The sequence below is a fragment of the Fulmarus glacialis genome, unplaced genomic scaffold, assembly GCF_000690835.1.
Source record: "Fulmarus glacialis isolate BGI_N327 unplaced genomic scaffold, ASM69083v1 scaffold13015, whole genome shotgun sequence".
NCBI lineage: Eukaryota > Metazoa > Chordata > Aves > Procellariiformes > Procellariidae > Fulmarus > Fulmarus glacialis.
The window spans coordinates 567-13,964 of NW_009212388.1; the positions used below are offsets into that span (position 1 = coordinate 567).

The 13,398-nt window shown below is 38.8% G+C and overlaps 1 protein-coding gene across 1 annotated transcript; it reads left to right on the forward strand.

Annotated features, from left to right (window-relative positions):
* Positions 1-421: 421 nt before the first annotated feature.
* Positions 422-7,056, forward strand: ALDH5A1 (aldehyde dehydrogenase 5 family, member A1; the record flags this gene model as incomplete). The annotated part of the gene is made up of 8 exons (XM_009577870.1): positions 422-592; positions 882-998; positions 1,435-1,578; positions 2,468-2,611; positions 4,110-4,268; positions 5,618-5,787; positions 6,566-6,624; positions 6,785-7,056. Coding segments are annotated over 8 exons (1,170 nt in total), but the record flags the coding sequence as incomplete, so codon positions are not given.
* Between the last annotated feature and the right edge of the window lie 6,342 nt (positions 7,057-13,398).

The following is a 13,398-nucleotide window of genomic DNA, read 5'->3' on the forward strand; positions in this document are numbered from 1 at the left end:
TGGGGTTGTAGCTGCTAATGGTCATTCAGTCCACGGGACCTGACCTGGAGGTAATCCAAAGTAATACTCCCCAAAACAAATGTCCCTGGCATAAACTTGTAACTGTTTTGCCATGATTTGCATCATCATCAGAATGGTAACAGCAGGTTACTGCAGAGTTTGTAAATAAACACATGCTACATTTGCTATTCCAGCTCCTTGTCTTGAGCAGGTATGAATCCAGGCACAACATACAAAATGTTGACTATACAATGACAGTATATTGAAGCTACACAACTATTGCTGCTGCAATCGTATAATCATTTTTGGAGACTGCAGTGTACATGATAAGGGCTTATAAAGTACTCTGAAATGACTTGAATTTGTTTTTATCACTGCAGTCTGCTGCTTACAGTGTATCTTCAATCTGTTTTAATCAAAGGGGAAGCCTCTGAAAGAAGCACAGGGTGAAATCCTGTATTCTGCCTCGTTTCTGGAGTGGTTTGCAGAGGAAGCTCGCCGGGTTTATGGTGATGTCATTCCAGCATCTGCAAAAGACAGAAGAATCCTGGTGCTGAAGCAGCCAGTAGGAGTGGCAGCCATTATAACCCCAGTAAGGACAGCTGAATTTTTCAAATCATACGAAGGTTTTCAGCTCAGCGCACAGCATGTGGCCTTATGGCTCCTCCAGCCCTGGCAAACACCCCTGTAAAGTTTCATTTCTACCATGTACTCGCTTCTTCCTGGATTGGCCATACTTCTTTGTAATGTTCACTTAGGACAAAGCACGTCATGCAGGTCTGTTTAGGTTATCACATAATTACAGAAAATGCCAGCTATTTCTGCAAAAACAGGAGGCAAAATTTTCACAAGTTTGATTGTACTTTTCTCTCTCCTCCTAGTGGAATTTCCCCAGCGCTATGATTACCCGGAAGGTTGGTGCAGCTCTGGCAGCTGGCTGTACGGTGGTAGTGAAACCTGCAGAGGATACACCTTTCTCAGCATTAGCTCTTGGGGAGGTGAGCTTTTATGCCAAGCTTTACCTTAGCAGTGGACTGAAGCTGTAAATGGGGAGTCAGATGGGCTTCAGAGATAACTTTGGCCAACTTCATACATGAAGGAAGGACAAGTCGGCTGAATTGATCCAGAGGTTTTAGTTTAGTACGAATCTTTGAAAGTTGCGTCTAATACGGTGTAGAGCCTCAAAGAGGATCTGGCCATTTAACTACACAAAACATCTTTATATCTTTCCTTTGATGACTTTGAATGACAGTCAGCTTGAACTAGAGCGAAGCTGCTCTCTTGATGCTGTGGCATCTGTTACTAGTTGTGCTGCTCAGTTTTGGCTTCCATTGACTTGCAGACTGGTTTCTTTAAAACAATAAACAAACATTAAGTGATTATTCCTCACACAAAACGCACTGATAATGCAAATCTGTGTTTCTTGTGTTGCAGCTTGCAAACCAGGCTGGAATTCCAGCGGGAGTGTATAATGTTGTTCCTTGTTCCAGACAACAGACACCAGCTGTAGGGGAAGTTCTGTGCACTGATCCATTGGTAGCCAAAATATCTTTTACTGGCTCCACAGCAACAGGAAAGGTACATAAGTGTACAGAATATTCTTGAAGATTATTACTGTGGTTATACTGGAAAGGTAGGGGGAACATGTGTGCCTTTATACAGAGCCGCCTTCTTTTCTGGCTACTGTACACACATTGTCCAAATAATTGTGTACTTCTTGAGATACTGCCTATTTACTTTAATATCAGTACATCACAGAAGGATGCCTGTGTGCAACTTCTGGATAATTGCCCTTTATTAAATTACAGTGTGAACAGTTCTGTACAAGATGCTCTTGTTTCATATCATAGGGTGACAACATCCTAATAAGAACACTGAAATTGAGTTTTAAAGGTACTATTCAGAAATGGCTTCTGCAGTTGAGAGGAAGTGTTAGAGAAATGAGGCCCTTGCATCTCTCCTATCAACCTTAGTCAATAAGCAATCTTACTCGTCACCATCTCTAGTGAAATCAATAAAACTGCAGAGCGTGGCTAGAAGATGGTAGAATTTTATGGGATGGCGGTATGCAGAATGAAGAAAGGTCTGATATCAAGGCAAATCTTAATGCCAAATTCTGTCAGATCTTGGAAAAATTTTGTAAGAGTAGTCAAGATCTTTATTACCAAAAAAAGAAAAGAACAAGCAAACAAGAGTGACAATATTAGTGTATAAAATCAGACTTGAACTGAAGTTGATGGAAATCCTTCTCTTCGTTATTTCTGGGCCAGAATTTCATCTCTAAAGATTTTAATGAAGGAAATTAGTCCTTGTTTTTTGTCATAGGAGAAAACAGATGGTCTAGCATTATAGAGAAGAAGCAGATTAATTCCCTGCCAGAGTTAGTTTTTCACTGCCTTCCATCTGTGGTTCCATAGTTCACATCTGGTAGAGGTACAAATTTCTGTGTCTCCTCTGTTGCCTACAGATACTGCTGAAACACGCAGCTGACACTGTGAAGCGAGTTTCCATGGAGCTTGGAGGACATGCTCCTTTTATAGTGTTTGACAGTGCCAATGTGGACCGTGCTGTTGCAGGAGCCCTTGCTTCTAAGTATAGAAACTCAGGGCAGGTAAGAGTAACCTTTTTGTCCTTGTTTCTGGAAAGTGAAGAGCTGTACATGTAGTTTAAGCTGTAAATAAGCTACTTTATGTAAAAGGAAAGCATAGAACACTTCATTGTGAAGAGAAAGATGCTGGAGTCACACATGGTTCTGGCCACTCAAGTCAGTTATCAGCAAGTCTGAATAACAACGCTGTAAAATCCCATGTACTTTCACAACATACATGGCAGTCAATATATCACTGAGAAGGAAGATGTTCACTAGGACCCCTCGCAAGAGCGTGAGAAGTCATAAGGCATTTTGTCATGTGCTTTGTTAGCATTAAATTGATTGGAGAACTAGAGCTGTGGAGACACCATCCTGCCTCAGTTCTCAGGATTATCTAACATGTGCGTAGCCATTTCTTAAAATAATAGCTTCAAGTCTCATGATAAATGCTTCTATCTGTAAGATTGTGTGTTCGATTCAAGTCTTTTTTTGTGTTCTGAAAGCACCCAGCAGGAGTTAAGGGGATTGAAATCTGTTAAGACACTCATGACCAGATTTTTCCACAATGACTAGCTTAAAAAAAGTGATAGACAGGATTCAAGTGTACATTGCTTCAAATGTATTTTACTTAGAGTGAAAAAATTTTTAAGAGCATCACTTTCCAGAACAGTCAGCAGAGCAGGGCTGTGTGGAGACTGTTCCAGCCTTATGAGTATTACCTCTGCATGTCAACATGAAGTTGACGAACTGCAACTTTGGAGAAGCAGCAAGTTTTCGGTGGGTTTGGGAGATCATTTGGTTGGGAAAATGTTGCTTGAATAACACAAGAAGAAAACATAAGACTGATCTTGGGAAGAAAGAAAGGAAACAAAATAGAATGGAATGTGGACAAGGACCACTGAGTGAGCAGACACAGATTAGACAAGATCTAACATAAAAGGCACCTCTGCTGCTGCGTAGAAGGATAAAGTAGCTGTTACTTTTGAGAGACTGTAGTAATGAAAATAGGATGCAGTCAGAGCAAAGGGGTAGCACAAATAAGTAGGCCACTGAAAGCACTTAAAAATAAATTCCAGGAAGAAAGCAAACTCAAACTCAATTAATGAAGGAGTTAGAAAAAAAGACCCACACCACCAAGTGTGATTTGAGGTTCTGCTGCTCAGTCCAGCATTCTGCAGTCTAATTAGAAGGCATTTCTTGCAGCCTCTGGGCCTTGGCTGATCTATATATCAGAGTCCACAGAACTCACAAAACCTTTTCCTAGCGTAAGTGACTTAAACTTAGCAGTGTAGCGTATTTCACACACATACTGACAGCTTGTTGAAGTTGTATTTTTAAAGTGAGAGGGGTGATGAAAGAAATGGCAAACCTAGGTAACAGCTTAGGATGATGGAGGAGAGGCAGAGGACAGATCACTGTAGTAACCTGATACTGTGGCATGAAAGCGAGAATGAATTCATGAATAGATTAAATACAATATAAACTACTGTTTGTTTTTCCTTTTCATGTTTGTTTTCAGACCTGTGTTTGCACAAACCGTTTCCTGGTGCAAAAGGGAATCCATGACAAATTTGTGGAAAAGTTTGCTAAAGCTATAGAGAGAGAACTACACGTCGGAAGTGGATTTGATGCAAAAACTACCCAAGGGCCACTAATTAATGAAAAAGCAGTGGAGAAGGTATAAATAAAAGATTTCATTTTTGACATCTTAATTTCCTTTTTATGATCCATAAAGTAACTTTAGATTTATATTTCACTTTTTTCATGCTTGTTTTGTTAGAATGTATTTGCAGTGTGGCTAGAAGTATGTTCTGTCCTCCAAGTCCATGTATACATATAGATGAACAGATGTGGCCAGTTAATGTATCATTCCCCTACTTCCATTAAGGGAAAAAAGAGATTCCTCCTTTAGGAGAAACTGATTCCTCCTGTTTACTTCCTAGCTGTTTGCAAGAACATTTACTGAAATTGGATACACTGTGAGAGTTGTGTGGTGATCCTGCAATTCTGAAGCACTGTGAATGACAACTTTCTTTGAAGAACAGTGCCTCTGTTTGGCAAAAGCTAAGCAGAATAATGCATTGAGGTTAAAAATACCAGAGCTCTGCATGTTGTTACCACTTGAAACCATATAAGCATGGTTTGGGTCCTCTGTTTTGGATGACTCGTGACTCCAGGAAATTTTTCTTTTAATTGCAGCAAGTCACATTTTCTATATTATTTCACCCTTCCTAAGGTTAAAGATTATTAAATATGTGGTTCATACTTTCTAAGATACTGTGGCTCAGTTACATGCAGGCTTGGTTTGAATCCCATTATACTTGAATGCTGCCAGATTCTTTCTGTTTATAAAATAACAGAGTATGAAAACATTCAGAGTTATTTGGGAGACAAAGGATACAGTACTTCAATTTCTTTCCTTCATGCCTCCCCTTTGTGCATCACAAAAGTATAGCGTGTGTGTGTATCATATACATCTATATATACAAATAAGCAAGCACTCTATATAGTCACGTAACTGCTTTTCTGTAATTTCAAAGGACTGTATTCTAGGTGGAGACTGCTACTTTAATTTTCTCATTACTTTGTCTTTGGATGAATTGTAGATGTAGGGGGTGGAAAATGTTCTTGACAGTACCATCTTGAAAGTTGTCTGTTTCTCTTTAAATGACAGTCATGTACTTCTGTTTTCATAGTGCCTGATCACGAACATCAGGTGTATTTCTTAGTCCTGCAAAGACTTTTTCTCATGTTAGATGTAATCTTTTCATTTCGACAGAACAGCTGAATCTTTAATATCTGTGAGACTGGGGCCGTACTCATAATTTACCCCTCTGAAATTATGTCAGACTGAGAAACAAAAGTTGGAAAGACATTTTAAATAATACTGCAAATGGTCATCTGCAAATATAAACCTCTCTTCAAAATCTTCTGTTTAGTACTGGAGAGTATTATTTCTTCAGTGGAAAATATACTATTGCTCATTCCTAAATGCTGACTTTAAGATTTTTGTTTTGCATACTTCAGGTAGAGAGACACATTAATGATGCAGTTTCGCAAGGAGCATCTGTTGTGACTGGAGGGAAACGACACAGCCTGGGGAAGAATTTCTTTGAGCCAACGTTACTTAGTAATGTTACAACAAAAATGCTTTGCACTCAAGAGGAGACATTTGGCCCTTTAGCACCAGTTATCAAGTAAGATTATTCATTTTCCAGATGAAAAATAGCAATTAAAAAAAACAATGAAAGATTATTTTGAATAAATAAGATTTGAATGACAGTTTGCCAAAAGGTATTTTTGTACAATCACACAAGTCTTGTAATAAGACTGGGGTACACATGTGAAAACTTACTTTGGATATGTGGTTCGTTTGTTTCTCTCTCTTGACCCGATTTTAGCATCTCTGCAACTTACTGAAAACAATTTTCTTTTAAATTGTATCAGCAGTTAAGCAAGGGTAGATAGCAGCAAAACCTTCATCAACGTCATGATTTGTGGTATGAAGTAGGAGGCAGGACTTCGCAGTTTGTCATGTGATTTGCTAGTCCTAAGTTTTTCTGATGGAAGGTGACTTAGAGCTCTCTTTTCTCCTTCTCTTTTCTTCTTCCCTGCCTCCATCCAGAGCAATTGGATGTGTTGGAAGAACATACGGTTATCTCTCATAGTTGGGAGTGCTTGCGTAGTTGGGGAAATGGGTGGGTTAACCCATGTGAAGTAAATCTTTTACCTACCAATACCTAGGGAGGATAAAGGCAACCTTAACTACTTAATTGCAGTTTAAGTCAAGAGAAGTGGTAGAAGCTCCTCCATTGTTTCACAGTGAAAATTAAATGACATGTTTAAAATACATTTTTGGAAAAAAACTGCATCTTGACTTTTTTATTTCTGATAAGGCTGCTTCTTGTCAGTAAGTCAGCAAGACGGTAGATGAACTGCAGGCCTCATTTGTATTTTTTCTCTTTATATTGACAGATTTGAGACTGAAGCAGAAGCTATTGCTATAGCAAACACAGCTAATGTGGGTTTAGCAGGTATGCCTCTCTGTCAGATATATGTATTTCTGTGGTTTTATGAGCTTTAGTGTTATGGGGTGATGATTTTTAATGTCAGTAAGTCTCTTTTTCACAGTCTTCTGCAATTGTTCTTCCTGATTTTAATTTTCGTTCTTGTATCTCTGTGTCTGCATGGCAGGGTATTTCTACTCCCAAGATCCAGCTCAGATCTGGAGAGTTGCAGAACAGCTGGAAGTTGGAATGGTCGGTGTTAATGAAGGCATAGTCTCCTCAGTGGAGAGTCCTTTCGGTGGGGTAAAACAGTCTGGCTTAGGGCGAGAAGGTTCAAAATATGGCATCGATGAATACTTAGAAATAAAATATGTCTGCTTTGGAGGCTTATAAAAATCTTCAAAAAGCACAATCCCAACAGCTTGGAAAAGAGTGCTGTAGTCTTAATAAGCTTTGTGAACCAGATATGTGTATGAATGCAACTTCTACCTTCTTTAAAACTAAGCAACCCTGTTCTGTATGTGTAGAGATATTTACAGTATTCTGTGCTGCCATGTTTTTACATGTTCTTTATTTATACATTCACTTTTTCAGGAATGTGATCACAATGATGTCCATCATTTTTAGTATGGAATAGGGAAGAATGCACATTTATTATTCTTGGATTAACCCTGTGTAACTGGGATGACTTGGAGACTTGTGCATAATGAAGATAGATCATAATCTATGGCAAGGGGAAACTAGACCACCATTTTCTACGGCCTCTAATGTTTCAGTGTGGATGTGGGAGGCTTTGGGGATGGCAGTCTCCCTTCAGAATTTTGTGTAAATACTCACATTTTCTAATGTGGTTATGTGACCTTCTTTTAAAAGCAGGTGTGTCTTTTTTTTTTTAATTGTGGGAGAATCTGATGCTTATGAAAGGTGAGAAATTGCTTTTACCTACAGCTAGGCATCCATGCAGGCAAATGGACAGCTTTTTCAGTGCACGTTAATGCTGGCTGCAGAGCTGCCACCTGTTCAGCTTTCGGCTTCTGAGCAAAGAGCTGTAATTTGTGCCTAACGGCTTGCACGCCTGGGATCAAATATGGCCCTTGTTTGATGTTTGTGAGCCCCAGCAGTCCTGGGAACAGGACAGTCCAGGAAAAGGAGTTGCTGGCTTAGTGAGTAGCAGGAGGAAGATGGGATGCTTACTTGCAGGAATAACTTGCAGAATTATAAGGGGACACTATAAGGGCTGTGTGAAGGAAGCAGAAATAGTGACATGATGATACAGATAAACTCCCTTTCATGAAAAGAACGTGACTCTCCTTGGGTAGAAGTACAGTCACTGATGTAAATGTTGGTCAGTGTCTAAAGGAATGTTACTCACCACCTCCAAAGAACATGAGCAGAGAGATGGTTCTGTTCCTATGGGCTTTGTGCCTTCAATTGGATTTGTGGTTACACAGGTGAATGTCCATTAGGGAGGAAGGTTTAAAAACCTTTGAACTTGGCTAACTTGTGACCTAATGAAGATTTAAATAGAAGTGATTAGAGGTGAGACTTCTACACATCACCTCACTGTTTTGTCATCTTCAAAAGATGATGTAAAGCTTCCTTAATATGAAATAAACAATGCTGTTTAAACATTATTTTAATGGCAGTCAAAAGAAGCACTTTAAAAAATGTGCAATGTTAATTTTGCAAATAAATCAGCACTACAGAGGCTAAGGGGAATAAATTTTATTTCCTGTGTTGTTAACATTATTTGGTGGGGCTTTACCCCTTAATTATTAAAAATAAATAAAAGAAGGCAACAGAGCTCTTCTTCCTATACACTAATGAATGTACTCTATGAAATGGGATATTTTAAGATATTTTATCCAATCAGGCAAAGAGGTACCAGGTAACACAAGACTTGGGGGGGGCAGGGGGGGAGGGGGAAAGGCAAGCTGAGTTTCACAGGGTTTTTTTAAAGCGCACATAAGGTAGCATTGAGTGCTACTTATTATTTCTAAATATTTTTTATGGTTTTATTTGTGTAACACTTGAGACTAGGAGGGTCTGGAGCACATTATCAGTCAGTAGAGTATGTGTGCATCATGCCAGCTGAAGGGCAGTTAAAGGACACTTACTGCCCTTCCAGTAGTTTCCAATGCACCAAAAATGCACATTTAAGATAGCGAGGACTTAATACTGTTACCAGTTGCAGCATACGTGCTTGTTGTCAAGAACAAAAAAAGGATGGCCTATTTCTACACTAGTTGCAAGAAACTTTCTCATTAGCCAACTTCTAAGCTAACACTATTGAGCGCACAGGCTGCCTGAATTTGGGGAATACAGTGTTGTGGAAGAGGAAGCAGCCTTGGCTGCCAATACGTGTTTGTTTCTTACTGGAAAGAGTAACTAGGTAGAAGAAGGACATAACTTGGTGCTGGGTACCACAACACAGTGATGCAGGCACACTTACAGGTATAGTACACAGGTAGAATATCTGCCACTGAAATTGCACAGACTTAAAATATGTCTACCTGTGAACTGCAGCATAAGGTCAGAATTAAAGTCATCTCATTTACTGCTGTATGACAGTGCAGTCTTGAATGTGGCTTCTTGGGACAGTGCAGTTGGAGGATAAATTCTTTAACCCGCTGCTCTATTCATTGCGAAGTTATTGATCTGATGAGTAAATGTTTACTTTTTTCCTAGCAAATAACACCTTTTACTATGCCTGATAACAAGCACAAACCATAATTAAAGATAAGGTATGTAATAAACTTCAAAAATACCTTTGTCTATATTGGATTGTAGTTGGAGTCCAGCATCGTATCCTTGTGTCAGTAAGGTCTACATCAGTTAAGCACAGAATAATCTTAAAGTTGTCTTCATAGCAAAAGCTGTGATTCTTCAATAAAAGATATACTTGAATTCTCACACCTCAGTTATGTTGATTACACCTGTGATAGTTTAGCTATTTCTGGGTATTAAAACTGTGATGGAAAAATGTTTTCAGTTAATAAATAACTTCTGTGAAAGCACTGGATTTTGTGGTTTATTACCTTATTCAACATTGAATTGACAAACTGACAGCAACCATATTAAGTTCAGTCTCTCAGATTTGCACAGAATTTTTTGTTCCACCAGCTTTAACACTGGGAAAAAAAAAAAAACAACACTTCTTTGCATCCACATATTCCTGAGGTGTAAGATTTTGGTTACCCCAATTACAGTCCCTTGAATTTAATCAAATAGATGAGACTAACATACTAATATGCCATCAGTCATTTTGTATGCAAGTCGTTTATGCTGAATCAAACATTTTACCACAAGATACAGGCTTTGTGGATCAGAATGCCCTTCCGTGCTTTCACATATGACTACTTGCATAATTCTTTACTTCATTTGTGAAGATTTAAAATAGATTTTTGGAAGCTTTTTTATTTTCATTTAGTTAATACAGTTTTGAAGCCTCAGAAACTGTCTTCTAATTTCCAGCCTGACTTAGTCATGGCCAATTTCCATTTTATTTTCTTACGTTACCCTTTAAACAGCTGTTGTTTGATCCCTGCTACCTGTCCTCTCCATGTAATAAACTCTTAAGAAACGATGTTTACCTGTTCTACTTGATACTAACATTTTTAGCTTAAATAGGCAGAAATTATCTCCAGCCACAGTGCACAAGCTTTTTTTGGCAAGTCACTCTAGGTAATGCTTGTCCATTGGTATGCTAAGCTCACAAAGTTACCTTTGGTGCTCAGAATAAGTGGTAACACTGATCCAATACCAGTGAAGATGATAGACAGTCAGTCTTACTGAGAAGTATGTCAAGCCTGACCAATATCTAGTACTTAAATTTGTTTACAGTAGCTGGCAGATTGCACTTTGTTATCTCTTGTCACCAAGATCAAGGAAATGTATAAGCAGGCTAGTGTTCTGCAGCCTTTCCATTTCCCAGACACTGATGTTTTTAGACATATTTTATGCTTTTATGATTAATTGTGCTTTCATGATTAAGTCACAAAACATAAACAGCAGTTTAAATGGTTTGCACAGAGTAAAATCGTTTCTACTGTTCTAAATCAATCAGGCATATGTTGGGAGTTGGGCAATCCTCTAGGTAAAAGAAGCTCCATGCTTTGACTTGGCATTGAAGTAACTGTCAGAATTCGTAAGTGTAACTGCTCATGCCCTTTGTCCTAGCCCTACTGCTTATGGAAGGGTTGAGCTATCTTAAAGGAGAAGGGTTAAGTATGGTGTTCAGAAGCTCCAAGTTAAATTTTAGCACTTGTTTAAAGTGTTTTCAATGTCAAAACTCTCTGCCTAGGACCTTCCAAGACATGAGAAGTTGGTGGTTTATTCACTTTATCAGTGAATGTTGAAGCTACTTAGGTACTAACTGGCTTAAGTTGTTTAGGAATCACTGCTGATTATCTTCTGTTGGACAAGCCTAAGGCTTGTATCAGTCTACTCAAAGGGGAGGGAGCAGGCTACTGCTGTTACCAAAATGTACAGTGCCATAACAAATGGGCAGATTCCATTCTTCAATAAAGGACACTGTATCTCATCAGCTCACTCAAGCAGCCAGTATTGCCTTGTAGGAGTCAGGTATGAATGTAAGAGATACCAGGTAGACTGTGGCACCATATATCCAAATACACTTAAAGTTGCTTTTATGGTGTATGTTTTTTCCTTACAGAAAGACACTTGTATCTCATAGTACCTTTTATTATCATGATTTAGCACAAACTTCACACACACTGATGCATGATTTTTCAGAAACAGGCAGCATAATCTACCCCTAGCTAACAGCAGTATTTTGGGTTATATTGCACACTAGTATCTCTGATTACTGCAAAGCAGCCATTATACTTAAAAACACTCAAGTATTGGATTTGCTATAGAATAAGCTACAAAACTTGTGAAATCACCACACTTGACATGACAGCTGGTGAGTATTCACACACAGCCAATTCTACCAAGTAAGGACAAGCACCACATGAAAACTCTTACTGTGAACTGCAGTATTTTTTTTTTTCTGCTCTCTGATGTACTGAATTATGTTACCTCTCTGAAAAAAGATAGTGTTTTGTCAGTAGGAAAGGAAGGGATCAGATATTGCAGGGCTTTTGAGTACAGACATAAGCTATGGTATACAACATATCTCTATTAGTCTGACCTGAGTGTTGAGACCAATACAGAATACCACGTCTAAAAGAGTACCTGACAAGTTCCTAGAAGGAAAGACAAAACTTTATTAGTAGTTACATAAGTGTAGTAACTTCAGCTCAGAAATGGTTCCAGTTACAAGACATTATCATTTGCAATAAATAACATTTTCTAGAAACAGATTCCTAATACAAACTGTAATAGCTCACCCATCCACCCACAGGGAGAAGTGCTTTTGTACAGAGACAAACTACTGATGTGCAGCTTATCTGTACTTGATTCGTAGCCTGTGCAAAAGAAAAAATGATTTGCCTTTTCTCCCTCCTTTTCAAAATTTTATTTCTAAGTTTTAAGATTCTCTCCCTTGCCTTGGGGAATTCAGGACCTAAAAGGTCCTAAAACCCTGAAATGGGTTCTCCTTTGCTGCAAAAGTATGGGATTAGTATTCTAGTTAGGGATCAATGATAAGCAATAGCTGATGTTAAGAAACTCTAATTCACCTCTATCCCATTTCCCTTCTCCTAGAGGAATGTTTACCTCTCTCAAACCTCACATAAATGCCTCAGAAGACTAAAATAGCTGTCATTTTATTACCACCATCCCGAAGCTGCAGCTGACTATAGCACATTATCAGTATATTGAGGGGCAAAACTAGTTTCACTTGAGGCTTAAATCAGGAATAGACAATTTGCCTAAGAACTCAATTATTCAAGAACATCAGAACTGTCTAAGGAAAGTTTAAATTCAGCATAGATAACACAGGCATGCGCTCACTCTCTCTAAGTTCACACACTTAAGTTCCTTGGATGTGCACTTCTGTTTGCCCGCAAGAGACGAAGAAAGAAAAGGAAAATTAGCATCATACAAGCAAACACAGCTGACAGCACAAAACAGATGCTTGAACAGTACCTGTATCTGAGGCATCTGACAGAGGGAGACTGCTAAGACTATTTACCTAAAAGGATGCAGCTGAAAGTGTACTCTTACACATGAAACAAGAGTAACCTTTTTTCCCCCTCCCCAAAATAAACAACCCTCTGCAATTAGACTGTTCACATTTTGCTTGAATTTTTCAGCAATCTACTCAGTTAATATGAAAGGTTGAACCACAGGGCAGAGAATATGGATGTGCATCTCAGCAGATTTGCCAAGGTAAATTTTGTTCCATACTGCAGTAGCATTTTGGTTAAGAAAAACCAAAAACCCAAGCCCATGACCTGTTCACAACGTGGCAGTTTCACGCTGCATATACACTGCATTGAGTACTGAAGTTGAGTACGGAACCTGTTTAGTGCCTCGGGCAGTAATGGTAAGGAAGTTTTTTTTTCCAAAATATACTCCTTACTTAAAATGCAAACAAAGGCAGTCCTTTTACATAGCTGGACAATCTCTGCTTGTGCATGCATCAGCATGTATAAATGCAAAACCAAGATGCAAATGAAAATCCAGTGCATACATCAAGGCTATGAGGCACTGTAAGTATCAGCACACTGTCTGCCTTCAGAGAGAGTCAGTGTCTTATCAGTGCCAAACAATTTATTCTTTATTTTCAGTGGACTCTGTGCCATATATGACAAGCTGTATCCGGTCTCCTCTGCTTTTCAGTGCAGATGAGACTGCTGGGAATATCCCCATCCCTATTTCACGAAGAAGCTG